The 25,399-nt window shown below is 40.2% G+C and overlaps 2 protein-coding genes across 6 annotated transcripts; one reads left to right on the top strand and one right to left on the bottom strand.

The window, feature by feature from the left end:
• Positions 1–1,991: 1,991 nt before the first annotated feature.
• On the bottom strand, positions 1,992–17,748 carry dyrk1aa (dual-specificity tyrosine-(Y)-phosphorylation regulated kinase 1A, a). 5 transcript variants are annotated; one of them, XM_066650813.1, is made up of 13 exons: positions 17,025–17,748; positions 15,023–15,135; positions 14,725–14,794; positions 9,906–10,102; positions 9,223–9,342; positions 8,910–9,098; positions 8,574–8,721; positions 7,903–8,189; positions 7,546–7,692; positions 7,293–7,433; positions 6,743–7,046; positions 5,884–6,005; positions 1,992–5,715 (listed from the first exon to the last, which is right to left on the bottom strand). In XM_066650813.1, exons 3-13 carry the CDS (start codon positions 14,732–14,734, stop codon positions 5,107–5,109), a joined length of 2,274 nt encoding a protein of 757 aa, XP_066506910.1. In that variant the 5' UTR covers positions 14,735–14,794; positions 15,023–15,135; positions 17,025–17,748; the 3' UTR covers positions 1,992–5,106. The 5 variants fall into 5 exon arrangements, with proteins under 5 accessions (XP_066506910.1, XP_066506911.1, XP_066506912.1 ...); XM_066650814.1 differs by lacking the exon at positions 15,023–15,135 and having other exon boundaries at positions 17,025–17,139; positions 17,232–17,748; XM_066650815.1 differs by having other exon boundaries at positions 17,513–17,748.
• A 2,383-nt stretch (positions 17,749–20,131) lies between these two features.
• vps26c (VPS26 endosomal protein sorting factor C) lies at positions 20,132–25,279 on the top strand. Its single transcript, XM_066650337.1, has 8 exons — positions 20,132–20,274; positions 21,741–21,884; positions 22,744–22,893; positions 23,449–23,529; positions 23,648–23,722; positions 23,991–24,141; positions 24,746–24,898; positions 25,035–25,279. The coding sequence occupies exons 1-8, from the start codon at positions 20,143–20,145 to the stop codon at positions 25,115–25,117; spliced, it is 969 nt and encodes a 322-aa protein (XP_066506434.1). The 5' UTR covers positions 20,132–20,142; the 3' UTR covers positions 25,118–25,279.
• The last annotated feature ends 120 nt before the right edge of the window (positions 25,280–25,399 follow it).

Below are 25,399 nucleotides of genomic sequence, written 5' to 3'. Positions count from 1 at the left end.
CTCACGTCTGCTTTCAGCAAACTATGTGCTGTAGTGAACAAAGTGAGCACATCATAGTGAAATGTGTTGGTACAGACACCTGCTCAATAACCTCCTACAGATTACACTGGAGAAGATATGGCATTGTGAGCAGACTGTCGTTTTTTAACCAACCGTCCTTCATATTTTCGACTGCTCTTACTGCTGGGAAGTCTCATTAATTTAATGTACTTGAAGGTTAACTCGGAGTCTGCTGAAGCCATGAAACTGACATTATGGCCAAACTGCAGCTGCTTAAACTAAACTGATTCTACTAGAGTCTTTAATCCTCTTTCTGTAGGTCAATCTCTAACAAAATGCCTATAGCTTTAAGTTTAATGAATCGTCTATAGTGGAAAGTCTTATTAGAAGTGTGTTTCCCCTGAGATCTTCTTAATTATGAATGAAAGCAGACCTCGAAGAACGCCTAAGGCTAAATTGTGGAGAGTGCAAACTGCTGCTGAGGCTAAGAGAAAGTGGTGATGGCTCATATGAGAATACAGTATGTTTTTTTGTCATTACAAGTAGGGCTGGGAGCTATATTGAAGCTATAACTTGATGTACTCTCAATATACCATAAAAAACAGCCATGTTGCTTAACATTTTCCGCAATATTTCAAGTGATCAAACAATATATTCCTGATATAAATTCCCTAAAAGAGCAGTGTTCCTCTTGCTAACCTCATGTTGTGTGCGTTACTCTTGGATTCCAGAACCTGACACTTCACTAAAATGCACACAAATGATCCAAAACATTAAGACCACTTGCCTATCATGATCTTGAGCTTGGGGAATGCCTGGAGTGCTCAGATCACACTCCGTCTAGGGGTTATAACTTCTCCAGGTCGATGCACTGTACATACCCAGCCATACCCATGATGCAATACGGGACACAGATCAGGTGATATTCCTTCATCGCTCCAAGGTCTTGACACTGTAGGTCATTTCAACAGTAGACAGGGGTCAGCATGGTCACCCTGACCAATCTAAACTATTTAGCCTAAATGATTAAACTGGTGCTGTGCTTGCAAGTCCTTCTGTCTTTCCTGAGCAAACGCAGTAGTTCTACCATTTTGCTTCATGAGCCTCTGGCCCCAACACCCTCCCAAGTGTTTATGGTTTGTCCCTTCTCTGACCAGTAAGTAATTACAAAGTAGGTACAAACGATGTAAATGTACCTTTAAAAATGTACAGCAGTGGTTTTAAAGTCCAATTGTTTTCCCTAAAAGCACATTACATTTTCTTCTCCAGAGAGAGAGGTGAATATTTATAATCTTTCATTATGGTATTGAGTAAAATAAAAGAACATAATAGAAGTCCTGGAGATGAAATTGAGTGCATCTAATCAACACAATTTTAAAATGTACAATTATGTTCCTAACTAAAGGTACAGTATATGAAAGGTACCACCAGTGACAGCGAAGATATCACAACAGTGACGGTTTTCCTGACTTTGTACGTTTCAAGAAAAGCATCTTTCAAGCATCTAAAATCAATTTGTATTTCCAGTGTCCCCAATTTGTCACAGAAGGCAACATGAAACTTGGCCCTCTGTAATTATTGTGGCACACTGCTTTAGTCAGCTTGTTCAGGCAGGGTGACCTGTGTTGGAAGTGTATATTGTGTTTGATTCACCGGCTTGTCAACATGAATATAACTCACTTTTATATTTATATAAGGCTATTCTAAAGGATAAAGAGAGGATGAAGTCGGTTCTGGTCAAATTGGCATCTCATTTATGAACCTGTGTAGAGTGTTGCTCTATGAGCACTTGACACCTTTATGTCCTCTCCAAGAGCACTGAAAGCACCGATGAACATTCTTACCCAGAAACACTTGAGAAGCACCGGCCTTTGATTCCCTCGAGTCATAAATGAAGCCACAAGACAGCCAGACAAAAACAGTCTCCATCAGTTGGACAGAATAGAAAAACAAATGAGACAGGCAAAATTTAAGCAACTTTTTATGTCATACATAAGACCGCTTGAATATAGTACAAAGGGTTTGTCCATTTCTGCCTCTCAGTAACATTTTACTTTACACAGAAAGTCCTGATCGTACAATCTGTGGATAAAAGGTACTTATCCTTCTGCCATGCTGTTCAGCTCTGCAGTGCACATCAGATGTCCTGGAACCAAAGGGAGAAAGAGTGGAGACTCTGAAGTGGGTGTGGAGGCCTGGGGAGTCAGAAATCAGGGCTCGGAAAAGGGGTAAAGGGCAGGGGGGCTATGGGTGGTAGCCGCAGTGGGGTCTGCGCTCATCCTGGGGGAGTTGCGGTTATGGAACTCAGTGTTAAGAGCTGACTTTATTCCGAGGATGCACGGTTCAGACTGTGTGTGTAAACGACAACTGTGCACTTCGACACATGCACCTACAGCAATAGCCTACGTTCATTTTTTTTCCTTCCCCTCTTCACACAGACCCATTTGTTGAAGCTTGTGCCAAATTAACACAACAAAAATATTTCCCGTACTAGGCATACATAATCTCTTATGTATACGAATATATGAAAACACTGCCGTCATTCGGATTGTAGACACACATCCACACACTATACCCTGTCTATTATATTTAAGGTATGAAGATCTACTCTCCTGTTAGATTTTAAACCCTAGAGTTTTGCATTTGTACTGGCATTGTCAACTACTTTGGGCTGGAAGCACTGATACCCATTGACTACCACAGAGAGTTCCACTGCATGGTCACCAAGCTGACTTAAATGTACTCAAAATACCATTAGGAAAAAAGTAGTGAGTTCTAAACTTCCTTTATTAAAAAAATATAAATATGTACATAAATTCTATTTCAGCTATTAAAATGGGGTCACAAAGTAAACACCTGAAGCCTGGGTTTCATGGACTCCTCCCATTAGCTGTCTTTTGCTGCTGGCCGAGAATATGAACCCTATAGGACCATTTACCTTGTATTTATAGGCATCATCATCACTCACATGGAGAGAGCGAGCAAGACAGGGAGCGGAAACAGAGTGAGCAAGACAGGGCGAGACAAGAGAGCGAGGTATGAAGATAGCGTTAGTGAAAGGGAAGAAAGAAAGAGAGTGCGAGCGATAGAGAGGCAGTTCAGTAGACCAGGGTGTGTTCTCGCATGTCTCAACCCCTGCGCTCGTCTGAGCCCGCAGCTTTCTGTCGGAGCCTAGAAGGGTGGGCTGAATGTGATCCTGAACACAGGGGGCTGGACTGTTCTTTCAGGAGCGGCGGTGCTGAATGTTTAAGGCAGTGGAACCCAGATAAATCAGGCACCTCAAGAAATAGCCGTCTAATCAGAGACACAGCATGCCGCTTCTCCTCTTGTACTCTGCTGCAGGGCCAAAGGGGTCACCAAGATGGTCAGCGGCTTACCCTGAAGCTCTGGAACCTGCAGAGCAGCCAACAGCACAGGCATTGACCCTCCCTCCATCTCACAGAGCGAAGCAAAACTAAAATCTACCCACGCAAAAGAGTTGTGTTTTCAGTTGTTTTTCGATGTTTTCTGGTATAAAAAAAAATGAAAGAAAGGAAAACAAAAAAAGAAAAAAAAAACAAAAAAAGAAAAAAAAAACAAAACAAAACAAAAAAACCTGGATACTGTTCTGGATCCAGCTCTCAGTAAATGTGCTGCATTAAACACCAGTTCCAGTTTCAATAAAGCAATAGATACAGCCATTTTTACTGACATTTAAAAAAGGTCTGATACACCTTGTTTCAAAGTGCACAACTGCTACATTATTGGTTACAGACATCTATGTGCTATTAAAAAAAAAAAAAAGAAAAAAAGATAAAAAAAACTGCTTTGGTACAATAAATTATCAAAAGGGAAAATAAACTCTCCTAAAATTCACAGCATAATTGTGAGGCAAAAAAAAATTAAAAATAAAAAAGCAGTCACACAAACTTCTGCATGTTAAGATTTCAAGGGTGAAGAGAAAATAAAAAAAAATGTGCAGAGGATCAAAATAAATCACATGCCAAATACAACAAAATTAAATTGAAGCGAAGAGAAAGCAAGAAAAAATATATATATAAAGCAGTAAGGGACACAGTTGTAGCTGATTCCATTTGACTTGCAGTACTACTTCTGTGAATTCACAAGGCCCAGCAAAAAGACTCTCAAAGAGTAGACTTCTAGGTAAGAAAGGCCTCAAATAACCATTCTCATACTCTGTTTCCTATTTTTCATGTGTAAAGACTTGTGTACTCCAGACTTGAAAAATACAGGAAAGCTATTTTTTTTTACTTTAAGGGTAATGTCCAGCTTCACTTCATTCAGTGCGTGATAAGGCCATATTTCAAACTTGCTGTCCACCGCTTCCAGTACCAGGCTCCTGCCTGCCTGCTCCACTGCCCACTTAAGAGATCCTAATTCAACTAACACCAGCATGCTGCTGCTGCTGCGCCAGGACCCACAGACAGCCCTCTAGGGGAGAGACTCTCAAACTGCACCATTTGACCGGAGAGACCCGAATACTTGCTCTCTTTTAGGGAAGAGACTTGCGCCCTCTAAAGGTGAGCCCCACACAGTGCACCTGCTCTCTAATGCTGCTGCTCTGAAAGCTCAACTCAAAAGCATAGAATTGCACAACATGAAGAAAGAACTTTTAAAACAAGCTGGGTAAGAAAAAGATGGCATTTAAGAGTAACCGTTGGAGATAGATTTTCTTCCAACTGCACTGTATTACAGGCAGACAACGTCCGTCTCCCGACCACTGGAACTTCTCCCAGACCTTAAACAAAACCCTAATCTCACGGCTGTCAGGAAGGTGCATATGTTAATAAGCAATTAAAAAGAGCTGAATGAAAAGGAATAGGTGACAATGCATGAAACTTTCATTTTTTCTTTATAATAAAATCAAATTCACTTGAAAATGTTCCAAGCAAAAAACGGTAACTGACTGAAACAGAGGTCTCCAGCAGTGAGCAGAGGGGAGTTTTGAATGCGCATGGCGCAGGGGTTGGATGGGGTGGGGGCTCGGCGCTACAGCGTCAGTCATCATCTCCCTTCTCTTTACAGCAGCTTTTAATCTCTATGCACTTTTTTGAAAACACCAGCGTTTTAAAAACACACACACAGGAAAAAGCGTTCTCAGCGTAGTCAGGAGCTGGCCACAGAGCTCTGCTGCACGCATACTCCGGCCATTGGTGAGTCCTCTCGGTCCAGACCCTGACGCAGGCCCATGTGAGTCTCTGCTATGTAGTGGCCTGGGCCCGAGTTCGTGGCAAGCGGATAAGAGGGATGTCCTGCCATGCCGGTCTCCTGGCGCGGGTTGGAGAAGGCACCCAGGCCCAGGCTCATCCCACCGGGGTGGCTATAGCCCAGACCGAGCGGCAGCGGGCGGCTCTGGTAGGCCTGGTGATGGTTCCCCGTGGACGATGAGGACGTTGATGAGGAGGAGGCCGAGGAAGACAGGGAGGTCATGGACAGGTGACCATGGGACACCTCCATGGAGTCCTGCGTGGAGGCGCTATGAGAGGGCGAATACAGTCTGGGCCGCGGCCGTGCCGGGCCCTGCCCGTGCTGGGGGTGATGATGGTGGTGGTGATGGTGATGGTGGTGGTGGTGGGAGCTGTGGGGGTGCAAGGGTTTGGGCTGGTGTGGAGGCACATGGAAGGTAGTCTCTTGGACAGGGTGAGTCTCTCCGGCAGCCTGCTGAAGTCCATCTCCACCGACCCAGCCCAACGCAGGGGCAAAAGCCTGCCTTGTCTGACATGTGCACAGATAAAACCATTGAAATAGGTCAAACTAGGTATCATAAATAAATTAGGACACACAGTAACCGAAGTGTAGCACTACTATTCCTTGTGTTCTGAGTTTGTGTCCAAAGGTAAAATGACAGACAAAGAGAAGAATGTGTGTCATTTGACTGCATACCTGAGGGCAGAGGTTGTGGCAGTCCATGCCTACAGCAGCGCTGAAATGGCCTCCACTGAGCCGGTGCTGATGGGTGGGATCAGAGCGAGCACGTCCACTGGTACTCGTTCCAGAAGAACCTCCTGTAATCATACCGCCAACATTATTTAAACCTTAGTGTGGAAACTGCAATAGTCTGCTGTACACCAATACATGAACATATTATACAGAACAGTCTTGCATTTATTTTGCTTGGTGCTCAATGACAAATACTAGTACTTATACACTGCAAATATGCACTAGATAAACTAGTACCTTCCAGTTCAGAAAAGCCAAACATCTACAGTCCCTTACCACCACAAAATTGCAAGTCTAGAAGCAAGTCGATTTTCTTGTTTCTTTATTGTCTGTCATGATGACACTTCATTTCCAGGTTAGAAAATACTTACTTCCTAGTTTTGACTTGTCAAAACAGATCTGTCAGAAATTGTTCTTTGCTAGAATTGCTAGCTCACTGACTCATGCAGTGACTATATCTATAGCTTACTGTTATAAAAGTAAAGGCACTGACATGAGACACTAACAGTACAAGCAGTGAGAGACAATAATCAGACACTGAAAATACAAGCAGCAGTATCATATACTAACAGTAAAAACAGTGGCAAACAAACTAAAATAGCTCCCCTACCAGATAATGACAACTAAGACTTTGGGGATGAGTACTAATGGTGAAAGGGAATAGCATCAGGAACTGCCAGTAAACCCAGTGAAATCAGACACATGCAGCAAATGCAGTGCCATCAGTGTCAAACTGTAGAATCAAATGCAGTCATTACAGAGAAATTAATCAGAGGAAGTGTAATGGCAGCAGATGGAAGACCTGAGCTAGAGGAGGTACTGGAGGTGGTTCCAGACGACTGAGACTGCTCCAGCGCTGGGCTGGTAGACACACTGCTGCTGGTGTTTGTGCCCTCATCAGCTGTCTTCTTGAAGAAACTGTGCTGCAAGGCATAGTAGGGCTGGATGCGGCTCTTGGGGTCATAGTCCAACATTCGCAGGATCAGGTCCTTAAACTTCAGGTAGTCTGCAACAGCATGTCCAGACTCACCAGATCTACGACCCCCTGGACCACCTGCCTCAACACCCAGAATATTGTGCAGCTTACGAGAGCCTGCTGGCTTATACTGCATGAAGGGAAAGGAGAAAACTCAAAATTACTGCAAGCGCACACCCACAAAATGGTCATAATAGCAAAACAGAAAGATTTCTTTAATATCCTAAAAAAGCACAATAGACAACCTAGGCATGGAAACCATGTGCTGGCATTTGCCACAAAGCGACAAACTGGCCTGTAAGCTTAAGTGATCCTGAATGCAGCTTTAAACCACGCATTTCTTGCCAAAGAGAGAAAATACTGAAAAAACACAGACCCGTTTTCCATCTTTGGTCTTCTTTGCACACCATGTGCTGTCAGACATCTTCTCAAAAAACTTCCTTGCTTTCGGTGCCTGGTCCAGAATGTGACTTGGTGGGACGCCCAGAACTTCCACTATTTTGTTCATTTGGTCCACCTACAACAAAGGTAGCATAAAATAATACTGAGAAACAGCTATTAAACACTTCCACATACCTATGGTTTGCACCACAGAGTATATGCTTTCAGCTAAACCTCTAAACCTGTACCTCATTGGCTCCGCTGAACAGAGGCTCTCCAGTGTGCATCTCTACTAGGATGCAGCCCAGTGACCACATATCTATAGCCAGGTCATATGGCATGCCCAACAACACCTCTGGGGAACGGTAGAACCGGCTCTGAATGTACTGGTATATCTGAGGAGAAAAGGAAAACAAACTTAAAAATCATAAATAAATAAACCTACAAGGAGCATATCTTTGTTTCTCCTTGACTTGTCTGTGCCCACCCCCGCCCTCTGATGTTTTTGATCATTTTAGGGTAGTCAATAATTTGCATATAAAAACTGATCAAAGAATATAAACAATTAACTAAACAAAAATAAAAAGCATTGAAAGCCTACACACCCTTTGTCCCAGCTGGCAGGAGCTGCCAAAGTCGACAATCTTGATCGCAGATCTCTTGGGATTGCAGAGCAGGATGTTCTCGGGTTTGAGGTCACAGTGGATGATGCTGAGTTCAGGTGTGGCCAAGAAGAGTAGTGCCGTGCACAGCTGCTGTGCGAATTTCCGTGTTAAGTTTAAGGAAACGCCGCGGAAATTTGTGTTCCGCAGTAGGTCATACAGGTTGTAGGACAGCATCTCAAACACCAGACACAGGTGATTCCGAAACATGAAGTGACGTTTCAGGTGAACTGGTGACAGAACAAGAGAGGTGGTGGAAATATCAACACTATGAGCAAAACAGCCTATTAAAAGTGTATTTTGTATGATTTTAAAAGAAACAATGTCATGTGCACACATTTCTCTTAACTGGTATGTAAAAAATAATAAATAAATGAATAAATAAACCAACCCTTAACTGTTGCACTAACCAACCCATTTCAGTTACTATGCATTGTAATAAATAAATAAATAAAATTAAAAACTCCAATAGAAACACTAGATGGCGCCATTAGCCATTAAAAAAGGGCGACACAGTTCTGTATTGCTTTACTTATAAGACGCTGATAATTTGTTACGTGATTGAATATTCCATGTATAATTTTAACTGCAAACACAACACGGATTTTCATTACCTATATAGTACTTCATCTCCGTATCATGCTTGTTCATGAGCTCCAGGAGCCGTACTTCGATCTGTGCTTGGTTCAGAAAAGCCTTTTTATTCTTTATGATCTTAATGGCAACCCACTCCTGCTCCAGGCGGTCATAGGCCTTCACAACCTGCCAGAAGGGGGAGACAAATACACTTGATGACAACTAATTCAAGACCCAGTATGACCAGGCAGAATCTCGAGTCCACTGAGAAGGCATTAAATTAAGTAAGACCTTCGTTTTACCTTGTCAAATAACTTTCTGACAAAACAGTAGTGTAAGATGCTTTAGAAGAAAGCTAAGTTGTTGAGACCCACCTGTCCAAAGGAACCTTTGCCTATCAGTGAATCAATTTCATAACGATCCATCCATTTCTCGCCGTTTTTGACGATGTAGTCAAAGTTGTCATCGTCATAACCGTCATTGTAGATCTTCCTCTCCTTCTTATTACTTGAGTCTTCCCCTTGGCCCTGTTGGTGACGCCGTTTCTTTTTTGCATAGTAAACCTGAAATAAGAAAGCAGAAATGTCTAAATTATTATATAGTAACAATAAGTAATAATGTGGTCTACACACTAGATCTGTACAGTGCCTTGTAGGCCCTATGAACAGCAAGTGATGTTGGTCTGACCTCGTTAATGTGTTTGTAGGTTTTGATCAGTTCAATGGAGAGTTTTCTTAAGGGAGCTGTAGCCGGATCCCGAAAGCACTGGGGGATCCGCCTTTGTAACATCACAACATCAGCAGTCACCTATAATAAAAAAAAATATATTAATAATAAAAATAATAAATAAAATAAGAACTCACAATGCATATACTATTGTTATAGCCTGCATTGAAAAGAGTCTTGGAGGATGAAACCTTTGAAATATTTAGAATAGTTAATGAATAAGAAGCACTGTAACACTGCTTGGACTATTACTTAAAAAAGTAATTAAACAGCACAATATGTCAAATTAGAGGGGGTGCCACCTTGTAGGATGGCGTATGATTATAAGCATGTAGAATTAGAGGACAGTTGTTTCCAAGGGTGTGGTGTGTGTGTAGAATAAAAAAATATATATATGGCTTGAGTGTAGCAAAACCTGCCTCATGCTGGCTACTGGAAAGAATAATCCCATAGGAATGGGTATGGTAAGTGAGAGTGGTTAGTGAAGATCTAAGCCATGTGTGCAGATACTTTATAGAATATACTATATAAAAAGAGTTGACTTCATAACTATAATATTAGCATACATGACTTCATTCATAATCCATGTTTTAGGCTGAATGATGCCTTGTTTATGTGGGTGGCGATGGGGACCAAGCTGGTACCTGGGTGGTGTTGAGCTGCGGGGCCTGTGGGCCGTAGGGCAGCACAGGGGCCGGTGGGTCAGCACTCGGCTGGTGGCCGTCACTGAACGGCAGGTGAGAATGGGGCGTCTGCGCAGCCATCTGCACATCTGCCGCATTGAACGAAAACGAAGGAGCAAGCCGAACAGACGAGGGTTTGCATGCTGAGGTCTCTCCTCCTGCAATGACACAAGAGACATGTGTTATGGACAGACATAACCATGAAAATAAGGAGCCAGGAAAAACAGCAACTATATCAGGCATTTAAAATGTTATATATGTTGAGGGAAATAATTCTTAACAGATTCACAAAAGTAGATAGTTAGATTTGGGACCCCCATGTCATTAAACATGTCATGTTTTAACTGTAATTATCCAATCCTTCACAAACAAAATTGTATAGAAATATGGGAGCTAAGTATACCCTGCATTCACACCATCTGGACCCAAACAAGCCAGGCAAAAAATTATGGGAAGACAAACATCATCTCCACCTCCCCTCATAATCTCAAACATGGCCAAAGACTTGGAATATGACTGAACAACTTATGTAAATGTTTTAAATGATGTGACTGTCTAATGTATCCTCTGGTGAGAATAGTCTGTCTCCATAACCGAAGATCAGGTTTCAACATATCCAAAAAAGCACAGACTAAAACAGCAACATGCGATCATGTTTTTGTCACAAGATTACGCCTAGCACTTGTTACAGTCCCTCAAAAGCAGAAGGATTTATTGTTCCTCAAAATACTCAGTGAACAATAAACTGATTCACATGTATGCCTACAAATCCAAAATCAGGACTGTGTTATAAACATGTAACTGGATTATTTGTGGAAAGATTTTTTAAACTTCATGACATTGTGTGTGTAAGTGGGTCATACGTTAATTCTCACAATTACTTATCTTTGCTGTCCAAACAAAAACAAGTATCTGCATTTTTTTCAATTGGTGAACGGACCAATAGAAATGCTCCAAAATTACTTGGTCTAAAAACATTGATTCCATTGAATGTTAAGAAGTTTTTTTTTCCTCTAAATAGAGCGAATATATAATATATAGTAGATGTGAGGACCAGAAAATATGAATAATATTCCACAGAACAACAAACAATCCCAGAAGTTTGGTGTTATAAGCAAGCTAGGCAAGATACTAAATGAGGACATACCAGAAATCCAGCCAGAAACATATCAGTATCCATTCTGAAAAAGGCTATACTGGTGGTTCACCTTCTAAAATCTTGGGGCACCCTATTGTTTAATCTTGTCACAATCTAGATTTTCAGGTTAAATATATACTATAAAAAGAGGTTGTAATCACACCTAAATAACTTCAGGACTGCACTGATGCAAACACTGAACCAAACAAACAAAAACATACCAACTCAATAATAGACATTTAATAAAATGCAAGGAGAAGGCAAAAAGTTTCAATAATGATTCAGATTGCACTTTTCAAGCACTAACACCCTCCATCAGCTTAACCTAAACACATTAAACTGACTACCTGCTGCACAGATCAAATAGGTAGTAGACCAATTATGTTCAACTAGAAAAACGTGTCTTTTATAAAACATCTCAATGAGTTTTGGTAAGTGGAAAGGTTTTCAGTGGAAAAATAATAGCTATATGGTGGGATAGGATGCTATTGACATGGGCTGGGCAATATTGACTAGGGAGGCAACATAAACTTACATAAGCTTAAGACTTAACTGATCATACAGTTTCATAATAATAAATAATGTTAGTAGAAATATATATGGTCATTAACTTGATAATTAGGCATTCTGAAAATAATACTTTGTAATAATATTTTGTAATAACACATAATATATGATCCTGAGAGAATGATGGTCACTGATCAGACCACACAAGGTTTTGCCTTTTCTTTTAAAAACATAAATATAAAACAAATGCAAAATAAAAATGAAGAACATGGCTGTAATTTGTTGAAATAAAAATGTGTTTTTCCTCACTTTAAATAAACAAACGATAAGCTCATTCGATGCATTTAGACTGCAAGAAAAATCAGTAGGCAGCTATTACAGTGGATGCGAGGGAACATACAGGATGGAGGCATACAGTAGGTCTACAATATCACTCCCATCTCTCTCACCCACTCCCCCTCAGCCTCACACAGCTCTGCAAGGGTAGCTTGGTGGCACTGTATAATATGAGGGAGAGAGCGTGCATAATTGGAGCTGTGTGTAAGTGTGTGTGTGTGTGTGTGTGTGTTTATGACTCAGCTGGTTCCCCATCAAACAGAAAAGCTCAACAACAGTACAGCGGCATCCATACTTCTAACACATACATTCTTCAAGTATCGCTACAGTCCGCTTTCTCTCCAATAAACTCCACACACCTTTAACTATCAGGTTCCCTACAGTGTTACATTACTGATCAACACTTGAACAAACGACATGCATGGTCACCAAGAAATCAGAGGAATAAGGTATCTTAAAAATAAAAGGACACAAAAAGATGATGAATGAGACAAACTAGTTTTATTGACGGTTGTGAATAATGTCATAAATCTGACACATCACATATATAGGTAACAGTGACCTGTTGCCTCTCAAAACTTGAGCATACCTATTCTTTTAAAACTCACATCTTGCCAGTTACCAATCTTTGTCTTCTTCATCAGACAGCACTACACTGCAGCTTCATAAGTAAATGTATGGATATCATATGTAGAAGTTTGGATGCCTCTGGTCCACTGACATATTCTGGTAAAATTCTAAATGAAAATAATCAGAGGTTCTCTTTAAAGACCGTATACATCAACATGTCACTGCACAATTACTGTTGATTTATTGAATTTAGTATATGGAGTATGAAACTAAATCTGGCTTACCCAAAACATACAACACATATTCGCATATACTTTTATTACATCTCTGGCCAATAGATTCAAACAAGCAATTACATCAAAACTGGTCTAAAACAAGCAGACCAACACCATATTTAAGTTTGTCACTTGTAGAGGTGTTAACGTATTTTCACTTAGAAAATGAACAAAGCATGTCAAATGACCAGAGGCGTCCAAACTTTGGACTATACCACAGATCACAGCTGCTTTTTATTTATACGCTCTAACTGCTTATTGATTAAGTATAACGTGTTTATGTCCTAATTGTTAACTATTAGCAGGCCTTATAAAAACCTTTAATAAATCTTTATAAGGGTCGTCTTTTTGTAAAGTGGTATCAAGAGAGTTGTCATTTGTTTGAAAGCTTAAAAGAAGGAAAATTAATGTTATTTTACTCAACTGAACGTCGTCTCACATGAGAGAAGGGACGGGTTTATTTCAGGCGAGCGACACAGGGATTCGGCAAAAAGAACAAGGAAAAAAAAAAACACAAAAAAAAAAAAAACAATGAAACCAAACGCGTGCCCGCGCAGGAAACGGAGCGAGCCGCCTGCTTTCCACAGCGTTTGCGACACTGCTCGGTTTTAAACTTGAGCCTTAAACCGTAAACGCGGCCTGGCGGACGGTGTAGAGCCCGTTTTGAGAATGTGAACGTGTGTGTGCGCGCGAGTGAGAGGGAATTGTGCAGATCATTAAGTCCTCATTTATCACCGTCTCTCACCAGGCAGTCACAATGCACCAGAACCACACTGGCAACCGGCGCTCTCAACCCCAGCAACAGTGCCTCATTAGCATAGCCTACCACCAGGAAGATGCGGCGCGATTCGCCGCGCCGCCACAGCGCCAGCCAATCGGGAAAGGGTATGCAAATAACCCACTTTTGTTGCTAGGGCAAAGCGGCGACGCGCGATCCAATAGGAAAACGGGTAACAGGCATGAAATTGCATTGCACTTTGACACATTTCCCAGCGCAGTTTAACACAGTATTTGCTGACAGAAAAGCTCACGGGTTAGGAACCCGGAATCAGTTTCTCCGAGAAAGGAACTCTTGATAGCTGACCCTGGAGACAGGAGCAGAAAATGTGCGGCAGCTGCCAGAAGGGAGCATGGCCTATATTTTTAAACATTTATAGTTGAGGAGCATGTTTGCCCTAAATATAGAGAACTTCATGCAAGAGTGATTCACTCCTCAACGCAAACTCCTTCCTTACATACATGACGCTCAGATCCCAAACAGACAGAATCTCAGATAGTCCCCTACTCCATGGTACAGGTCATAAAACCATGGCTTCAATATCTAAAACAATGCAGGACACCCAAAACATATACTGGAGATACAAACACAGAGTGTACTTCTCCCTACTGGACATTTAGTGGACAATTTGATTGTAAAAATAACACTTATAGAACATATAGGACATACGTTTGATATATAGAGTGAATGGAGCCAATAAAGATTACATCTAATCTAAAACATCCTAAACAAGTTAGAATGTCTCCAACTTATATTGTTAGATATTTAGGCAAAAAGTTAAGAATGTGTTTCCAAATGCGTCCACAACACAGATTCAGATATTTCTATGAAACCCTGCATGATGTTTCCAACTCACCCAACTGCCAGCACAGACATAATACACAGGGGACACGTGCCTTGTCAGTTTTGAGAGACCACAGTGGACATGGACTACACATAAGCCCATGGGGATCCCAGTGTCAGTTTCCATAGTTCATAGCCGAATTTGTTTACATTCAACAGTGACGAATAGACAAAATATATAGACCGTTTTGTTTCATAAAGCATCATCTTACACCACATTCCTCAGTTTCTAATAGCCAATGCAAGGTCAATATGTACACAAACTCTGGACAGCCCATAGCCACCGTTGTTACTAAGACGCTTTAGCGATTTCTTGATTTAAGAATGACTAACCTGTATGCATCGTCCTCTGGCAAATCTCATATCATCCTGGCAGGGGAGTCCATCTGCAATCCACAGCACACTACAAAGAAAACCAATAGGGAGATTTAGTATATTTGGAGGGAGAATATACATTTATATATAACATTATAGTTCATAAACATAAAAAATGTTACTGAGGAAATCATGAAATAAGATTTTAAGAAAACAGCTATCACCCTAGGCCTAACTGTCCATTTCCTACTAAGGCTGTGAATTTTGGGAATCAAGACTAATTTCTCTGGAAATTAAAAACCAAAATATATGCTACCTGAACCAACTTGCAAGTGGTTTCTATGTGAGAATAACCCTGGAGCCACAGCAGGGTCTTTCAACATTTGATGTTCTGACTTCTCTTCAACTTGTTCAATCATTGGTGTGGATCTGCAAAGAACACCCCACTTGTAAGACTACTTAACAATAGCAGAACTCGACGTTTTAAAAATACCAGTCAAAATCCTAAGGTGTAAATTCAAAAAAAAAAAAATAATTAATACATGCTTCAAATTTGTGTTACAGAAAACATGTTTAAAATTGTAATATATAGGGTTATATTGTTTTCCTCACTCTTTTAACAAAAGGTTTATAGTCTTTTAAATCACTACCTACAAACCTCAAGATATTCTGGAAGAAATTGAATGTACATTTAGAAACACTAAATACAATCTTTACAGTTTGAGAGCTGGTACTAGGAGCTGTCACTTGGCAGACTAAGCTTAAAACAGAAAATAAAGATGGTCTGGATCCAAGTGAGCACTTGTGTTTGAACATATTGATTTTTAAGGCTTTTAAAGTTGGATTACTGCATTATTTAAGGTTTGCCACAACCTAGGCACTTATGTCAGTATATGATAGTTAAATGAGTGCATAATCACTCTCGTTATAAGGACCACAGGACTGCACTGATGCAAGCAGTGAATCAGATGTAAACAAAAACACACGGGAACTCACAGGCTGATAGGTTAGAGTGTAATAAGGAAGGTAAAATGTTCTAAAACAATCGAGGTTGCTTTATAAGCACTTACTGAGCCTGAACATAATATAAATTGACTACGTGCCACACGAATTATCAAGCAGTTACGTTAAAAACATCGTCCCTTGCGAGAAACACCTCATTCTCTTCAAATTGGAAAAGGAACCAGCTGTAGTTACTGATACATGGACCCTCAATGTCAATGTTTTCAAACAACTGTTGTCTCGTACTGATTTGGAACGTACAATATAGGCAAACAATATACAGATATATGTACTATTCTTAATATACACACACGTCAGGCAGCACGGGGAACTAAAAATGATGGAAACATTAACGTTAGCTGGCTGTCATTGGCAGGTTTTTATGTTAAAATAACGTCGGTTTTAATGTAGTATCTGACAAAAGATTGTAAGAGCTATTTAAATTGTACTGGCCTTACTCGTGTTTGTGGCCGTTAAAGGTTGAGCTCGTCAGTCTACCGTTATCGCTAGCTCTGTCCAGGAGAGATGTCACAGGTACCTGTGACTAGCACCAAGCAGAACTTAGCTTATCAGAATTTTCCTTTCCACCTTAAATAGTTCAGCAGCTCCATTCTGGTGCCTGAGGCTAAGGCGCCAGAATATAGCTGCTGTACCATTTAAGGTGGAAAGAGAGACACTGAGAAGAGAATAGGAAGCCAATTTAATTTTCGCGGCGTTAGCCTGCCTTGCTAACGGCCGATAAGCCGAGAAGAAATTGACGTTAATGATGTTGGCTAAAAATGATTAATATGTTTCAAAGCTTGTTTGTTTTGTCCAATTTTGGCTCTATACCAACACTAAATGTTCCAAAATCTGCGAACATTTGGTGTGGTTTAATGGAGACAGGCGTATTTTTACAGGCCAAAGCGATAACATTACTACTATTAGCTGGAAGGTTAAAAATGGTAAAAATAATAATAATAATAATAAAAATAACCAGCTAGTCGTAACACTGAGTCATCATATTAATTATTTTATTCAAAGGAACGGTCTGTCCCAGACAGCTCTCTCTGAGCCGTGTAGCGTTCCGCTCCCATTGCTCTTCTGTGCGTTAGCCCTTTTTTGAGCGCGATAATTAGCAGAGCTAAGGTTAACGTTAGCTACCTGGCTAACTTTAGCCAGAGCGATGTTTAGCCTCCGCTAGTTCAGCAAGTCTCCGGCGCCAGAATGTAAGTTAACCGCTGTGCCATTTAAGGTGGAAGGAGAAATTTCAAATAAGAACCCGAGTTCAACCCCGTGCTAACATCCCGTAGCTTTTCAACACTCCCACAACTTACCCTATCGCTACGGAGGAGATAAAATATCCTCATAGGCTTGAAAACAAACAGTTAGGATCCCCGTAAATCCGCGAAGGATAAAATCCGACCTCTTCTGTTCCGATCCCCCGTGAAGCTTCAAAAAGACATAAGCATTAAAAAGCCCCTGAGTCGTTTGACTTTGTGTCTCCGAATCAACAGCGCCACTCCGTCAAAACTCAAACAAACCTCCGTCAAACACAAACTTATCCGACTGCAGCCGCTCGGTCGCAGAGGCGCAGCTCCAGTTTACATGTTGCCTCTCCGCCGCGCAGGGTTCGACTGTCAGTGACGCGCGTCACGTCTCAACGCTGCGGATCCCAAACGCATATCCACCGAAAACGAGCTGCGGAGAGTCGGCGCGCTGGCTGTGTCTCTCCGCGCAGAGCTCATCCTCCTCCACACACTTCTTCCCTTTTCAGTGTGTGTGTGTGTGTGTCAATTTTTACAAAATGGCGCGCCTTCCAAACCTGCGCAGCGGAGCGGCCCGGCGGACCTCGGACATCAGCCGAACAGCGCTCCAGCCGCCCGGGGGTCCGGGGCTAAATTCTCCCCTCAGAAAATGCTCCGCTCGGAGAGAGACGCCCTCCTCTCTCCTCCTCCTCCTGCGCTCGGTTGATAAAACGCGTCCGCGATCCGCCACAAAGCCTCGGAGCCTCGGACCGCGGCGACGGAAGAAAGAGAGACACAAAAAAAAGTGCACGAACAAAATGGAAGCCGAGTAAGAGCCGTTACCATGACGACTGTCAATCAAAAACCCGCCCAAGTTCCCGGATGACCTCATGACGTAGACATGTTCCCCAGAGCTGCCTTAGATACTGTCACTCAAACGTTTCCAGGGGGCGTGGTCACAGCTCGGTCAATGAGATTTATTCATTAATTTCAAGATGTTTTATGTATTGAACTGTGCAAAAGTTTTAGATAGCTGGGAAAATAGAATTTAAAAAGCTATTTAAGCATGAGGAGACGGTGTAAAAAAACTATCAAAACCCCCTAATATTAGAATATAAACAAATAAAACAGAAAGTATGTACAGTTTGAGTTAAACCCTCTCCAAAAATCTTTGTGGCAACCCTGGATTATTTGAGGTTATCTAGATTTACTGGTTAATGCTTCATTATGTTAAATTAAGTGTGCTGTTATTAATGGCAGTTCTAATGTGCTTTTCAGTAATCGAAAAACACTGTTAACTATGGTATGAATATTTAAAAGACAAACACACCAGACACCAAATGAAAGAACATATATACAAATTAGGTGATTTATTTAAAAATAAAATACATATATCTGCATGTACTATATTACATCTTTTTTGAAAAGTATAAAAGATAACAGCTGATATTCTGATGTACTATATGTAAATGTGTAAAATTTGATTCACATATATTTCAAAGATTAGCAGAATATATTCAAAAACTCTGTCTGATCAAAATCTATTCCAGGGGTGTATTACCCTAATAGATAAGATGTGTGTGTGTGTGTGTGTGTGTGTAGTGGGGGTCGTCCATTCCTTTTCTTTTTTTTTTTTTTTTTTTTTTTTTTTTTTTTTTTTTTTTGGGCGGGCGGGTTGTTATTAATTTTATGAAGTAAAATAGTAATTAGTAAGTCTATTGTTTGTTCCACAGTAACACTGATAAATATTGAATATATTTGTCTCAGTAATCCAAAATGGGAGTTAAAAACAGAAATTGTTTTGTGGTTAGTACAACAATTAATGCTATGGGCTATCAGCAATGATTTTTTTAGGGGCACTATGTGGTACATGTTTGTATATTACTACTAGCAGAGTATACTGACATTCAAAAATCTGCACCCCTAACGTTTCTCTCTCAACTTTCAAATGAGCTGCTGTTTTGAAATCTGAGGACTAACACTAGATACAAAATGGCCATAACAGAGTCTACCAAAACACATACAATTTTGAGTTTCTGGGCTTGTTTAAATCATGAAACATAATCAAATAGAGAAAAGAAGCTTAGTTTGGTTTACATGTGTAACAGGGATACACACTGGATAGCATTTCCTCTTTATTATGCATTAAAATCCACAGAGTAAACACGACTTTATTGTTTTTTACTTTATTTTTTTTTTGTTATAAAATATAGTGTGAATTTTCAGTGTGCTGGTCTTGATGGTATCGCCTCCCAAAGGAACATTATAGGGAGTCAATTCCAAAAGAGCCGATTTGGGACACCTGTCCTGTTAGGCCCTTCTTATTTATCCCTGGCACATCAACACTAGGTGCCACTTCACTACAGCAGACAATATAGCTTCAGAACAGCACGCCTGCCTTAGTCCATGGCATGTTCACATTTTCACTCTGTAATGCAAATTCTTTTAGAAAGTGGAAGAGATTGGTTACAGTTGAAGGGCCAGTTTGTATTTTATGTATATAATTGTTTTTATTTATTATGTAAAAGGCATGGTTTGTTACATTTAAATGAAATGCTGCAATAAATATTCATTCATTCTGGAGACTACCCGGAATCACTGGGCGCAAGGCAGGAACACACCGTGGAGGGGGTGCCAGTCCTTCGCACACTCACACATATGGAATTTTGAATCTCCAATTTATTTACCTACTAACGTGTGTTTTTGGATAACAAACCCCTCACAGACAGCCACCCAGAGCAGGACTTGAACCCACAAACTCCAAGTATCTCTCTCGCTCTCTCTCAACCAACAATGAACAGAGTTGTTCATGCTTTCCATTTATTTTTTTGCAGGTACACTTTGGGTACCTTAAAAGGCAAAAGTAGATAAAATTCTATGATGATTTGAAAATTGGCCTGCCTTGCGCCCAATGATTCCAGGTAGGCTCTGGACCCCCCGCGACCCTAAATTGGATAAGCGGTTACAGATAATGGATGGATGGATTTGAAAATGTGTTCTTAACTTGTTTAATGAGCATTTTATGCAGTGTAGATAAAACCACAGCAGAGGATATATCCAAATCAATTTGGTAATTTTATATATATATTAATGCGTGTAAAAACATGTCCAAAACATATTTGGGCATGTTTATTTAATTCTATTTCTTTGTTTTGTGTTATGTTTAATTTTATTGTCCGCTCCTGCGCAGAATCGGCGGCTGAGTCATATGACCCTCATCACATGGCTCAGTCAACGAGGAAGAGAGTCAGAACAGTTGCAGCTCTTCTTTAAAACATTCAAAATGAGCGTTACTTTGGATTTAAAACTCAAGCGTGCGAACAAAGTGTACCACGAAGGGGTAACTGCACACTTCATTATATCAATAAGACTGTGTAGGAAACGACTCTTATTTTCTCCAGTTTCGTGCTTCAGAAACCGAGCCACAGCTTATTTTAGAGTCTAATACAGGATACTACAGTGAATAATATGACAGAAAATAAACCTCAGGTCCTGTACTTTTACCTTCGAGTTTTATTCTGATATTTTCGATCATAATGATTCAGAAACGGAAGAATAAACGTTGAACTGGAAGTCTGATGTGTGGAGGCTGTATGTAGATAGTGAAGTTAGAACTCTCCTGTTTCCTGAAGCTGCAGCTGTGTCTCTTGCTGTTTTTCTACTTTACTTAGTGTTTACAGGAATAGTTTACTAAGGAAAAAAGGCAACACGGATTTTCTTAAATACAGGTGGTGTACACATGCTTTTTTAGATTTTTACTGAAGTAATTGTCTGATAAATGTCTGTGAAGAGGATGGTTTTAGGCACCACCCAATTACGTGCTGGTTCATTTCTGTTGTGTGTCTTACCTATTAGACAATGATTCTTCAGTTACTGGTCTTTAGTCTGAATAGGATTATGGTTTGCTGGACTGACCATCAGTTGCAAAGCATTTATTACAAGTGTTACAGCTATTTCAGTAATTTGAAGCTTGTCATTCAAAAATGCATTCTTCTTATTACAAGACCTTGAAAGGTAATTTAAATTGTGAGTAATGTCCTGTGATTCAAACAATGTCATAATATGTGTCATCTGTTTTGGAACAATTTTTATGCCTAATAACAAACACAAGGTTTTCCCTCGGAGCCTGAAAATGTAGACTGTACTTTTAAAGGAACAGTTTAAAATGTACAACAATATATAATAATACTAAGTACCACATACAGTGTTTTATTTTGTGATGTTAAATTATGAAACTTTGCCATTTAAGTTGTGTTAGATTTGTTGTATTAACAGCAGATATTGTTGGTGTTCTTGTTATAAGAACAGGCTTGGGAGATGGGATTTCTCAGTTTAGCTTACCTAAGCCACAATGAATCATCCTCAGTATTTAAAAAATAAAAAAGCTGAATCAGTTGTGCTGTTTCCTGACTTTTAAATCTAAAAATAATTAAATTACTTACCCACAACATTTTTGTTGATCATACAGTTTAAATTAATACATAAAAATAAGCACCTTCAATAAACACAGTGAAATGGCCATGGCAAAAAAGTATTGTAGATGGAGATGTTGATCTGCAGGCAGGATATTATAGTAAATTCATAGCTATGCTTGTAATATCATTAATGCAACAGAAATCATTTCGAATTTGATAAAGCTCACCCATTGTTTAATGTCCACTAGAGTGGTAAATATGTTGATAACATGTGGTAAAATACATGCAAACTGGTCATGAATCCCTTCAGCAGTGGAATTCAGTAAGATTCAGAGAGCAAAAGCCTTTCAACTGAAATATTTGCACAAATGTCTATATTTGTGATGTGTAGGAGGTGCTGGCTGGAGTGGTGGTGATCACCAGTAAAGAAGCAGTTCAACACCAGGGCATCTCTCTTACCATGGAAGGACTTGTGAACCTGCAGCTCAGCTCCAAAAGTGTCGGGGTGTTCGAAGCATTCTACAATTCTGTGAAGGTGAGGACTCCATTCTGGACTGGGATATGGCAGATGTTGGAGTCAAAGTCCTTATAGGAAAGTCTGTCCACTGGGCAGACATCTTGGTAACACTGGCAGGTGTTTGCAGTCATAAAATACCAGGCTTTAAATAAGGAGAGACATTGAAACCCAAAAGTAGAGGCTACAGTAAGACTTCAAATAATAATAATAATAAGTAGCACATGGATCAGTGCTACATATCACTGTGTGGATCAACATGGTGTGACCCTTGTTGAGTGATGCAAGCTTTATGTTCTTGTCTCAAATAGTGACTTGTCTCCTCTTCCTTTTATAATCTCTGTTGGTGTGCTGCCCCCTAATTTGGTACTGCACATTGCAAACAGATCAAATCACCCATTTCAATACCAAACATGAATGACCAAAAAGTGCAAATGCTTTCTGGAGAAGGCTTCTCATATTAGGCATGCAGTCACAAAACCAGGGGACATCAACCAATAGTATTCACTGACAGAAACTGGCAGAAAGCAGCTGAGGGATGAGGAAAACATTAAAATTGAAAGGAGAAAACATATGTGAGAATGGAAAAAAAGACATTATGAACAGTGCACTTGCAACTATTCTCTGTGCTCAAGAGTTTCACATTTATGCTCGCAAGGGGAATATAAACACACACAAAATGTTAAAATGTTTATATTTTCCCCTTGTATTATTGCAACCTCTAGTTCTGCCTTATAAATATATTATTGTTTATTTTTAACATTTAATTGCCATGTAATATTGTCATTTTTACCATTTAAAATTCTGATGGCAAATGTTGTTGCTATCCTGGTAATATTTAAGTGTCTTTATTTATTTATTTATTTATTTTCGTCCACAGCCGATTCAGCTCATCAGCAGTAACATTGAAGTATCTAAACCAGGAAAAGTCCCTGGTGGTAAAACAGAGATTCCCTTTGAGTTCCCATTGCAAGCCAAAGGAAATAAAATACTGTATGAGACATATCATGGTGTTTTTGTCAACATTCAGGTAATTGCATTTATTCATGAAGGCTTATTCTGAAAGGCTTTGCCACTTATTACTGTAATTCATTCTTTCAAAGTACAGGAAATATGCACAGATCTGCTTAAACATTACCATAATCTTTGTTTCTGCACTCCTTCGTTCATTTTATCAGCACTCCTTAGCATATTGTTGCAATTTGTTGCTCTACAATTGCAGACACCATGTACTTTGTTAGCACCCTTTCACCCGGTTCATCAGTGATTAGTGATCTAGCATCACTGCTGTGTCTGATCAACACACGCAAATATAGCACCATTTCAGTCTTACCACAGCAGTGCATATGATCCACCATCCATACAGTACCCGTTGACCATGGAAGAATAGATTGGTTTGCTATAATTGAAGGTTTGCTAACACAGCATGCAGAGCAACTGATGGGCTACTGTCTGCAATTTTAGAACTACAATGTGTGCATGTACAGTACATGGAGAAACGCATGAAACAAATGTATGGAGTGTAATGTAGAGACAGATCTTCATCATCCCCGGACAGCAGTGTCATATGTTTCTCTGTCTTCAGTACACTCTCCGGTGTGACATGAGGCGCCCTCTGCTGGCAAAAGACTTGAGCAAGACTTGTGAATTTATGCTGCATTGTCAGGTAAGAGCCTGATGACGTTATGACTACACTTCTCATGTCTGCCAATAATTTTAGAGGCAAAGCTAAAACACCTAATCAAGTGTGTCCATTAATTCTTATCTGTTGTCACATTCACCAGCCCCAGAAATCCAAAGTGCAGCCGAGTCCAGTCGATTTCACCATCACACCAGAGACACTGCAAAATGTAAAAGAGGTGAGGGTTATATTAGAATATTCATTTAATCTGTCTGAGAACCTGAGCTTGTGTAAGTTACTGACAGTGAATCAGTAACATAACCACTTCACTGTAGTGTGTGTGAGTGAGTGACTGTGTGTGTGGATTGGTGCCCTGTCCAGGGTGTGTTCCCTGCCTTGTTCCCACCCTGTAATGCCAGGGAGGCTTCAGACCCACCTTGACCCTCATAAAGGTTAGTGATATAATTCTTAATCCTTACTGTATATTATTATTTTTATTTCCATAGAGGAGTTCTCTTCCGAAGTTTCTGATCAGAGGCCACCTGGATGCTACTAACTGTGTGATCACGCAGCCTCTCACAGGGGAGCTGGTGGTGGAAAGTTCAGAGGTCGCCATCAAGAGCATCGAGCTGCAGCTAGTCCGTGTAGAAACCTGCGGTGAGGAGAATGCACACATACAGCTACTTTTGTTTCTTGCAGGTGTCAATTTGGGGCTTTTTAGGACATTACTGGCTTGTTTACACCCTTCATTAACATGTATATAATTTCCATCATACACGCTGGGGCCAAACGTTTACCACAAGCACACCCAGTGCTTTTTTTTTTTTTTAAATTGTGTTCGTCCCATTTTACTGAAGGAATTGCCTTTTTTAAGGAAGGCTTTAGACAAGATGATTGCAAGATTGTTGTGAGGATTTGATAACATTCAGCCACCTAAACATTACATTTGTTTTGGTTATTCCTGGAACACAAATGCCAACCCAGATCATTACAAAGGTACAGGATGGGGGTCCATCATTCCAAGAAATAGATCCAGGGCTGGGGGCACTTCATACCTTTCTAGCCAACACTTAACACTCAAAATGGTAAAATAATTTAACAGTAACATTTGCAGGGCATAGGTTTATGCATTGAGACTGAGCCGTACCTTTTTTTAAGTTTACATCTCATGTGCTGAAAAGAAACACATTTGAGTATTTATGCTAAATTTTGAAGCCAAGCGTCTACCAGAATAAGTTGTCCAATGTTGTCCTGCTTAAAGGTTGTGCTGAGGGATATGCCAGGGACGCAACAGAGATTCAGAATATCCAGATTGCAGAGGGTGATGTGTGTCATGGACTACCCATCCCTATATACATGGTGTTCCCCAGGCTCTTCACTTGCCCTACACTCGAAACCACAAATTTTAAAGTTGGTGAGTTCCATTACTTCAATGTATAACAAAATGTGTTAAGTCCTGGCTGTAATTTTGTTAAAGCACATGTTTGTGTATATATTGCTACTCTAAAACATAGGACTAAAATTCCTTTCTCCTTCTACTTTATTCTCAGAGTTTGAGGTGAACGTGGTGATCGTACTTCATGATGACCATTTAATAACTGAGAACTTTCCTTTGAAGCTATGTAGAGTATAAGAGTGGAACCTGAAGAATCATCTGTTTTCTGGAAGACTTTTATGAACTGACCATGGGTTTTTCCTGGCTTGCAATGAACTATTGACAGAGAAGCCCAATGACATTTGAACCATGTGTTATAACAAGAACAAGGTCTGCTTAAATATCAGCATCATAGGGATACGAAAATCATGTTTCTACGTGATTAATAGTTCTCAAACCCTTGTAGTATCCTAGCTTCTTTTGTTCTATGAAATTCAAATTAAACTCTTGGATAAGAGACGGTCCTTAGATCATAGTCAT

Source organism: Hoplias malabaricus, chromosome 18, assembly GCF_029633855.1.
Source record: "Hoplias malabaricus isolate fHopMal1 chromosome 18, fHopMal1.hap1, whole genome shotgun sequence".
Classification (NCBI taxonomy): Eukaryota; Metazoa; Chordata; class Actinopteri; order Characiformes; family Erythrinidae; genus Hoplias; species Hoplias malabaricus.
This window is presented reverse-complemented; position numbering and strand designations above follow the sequence as displayed.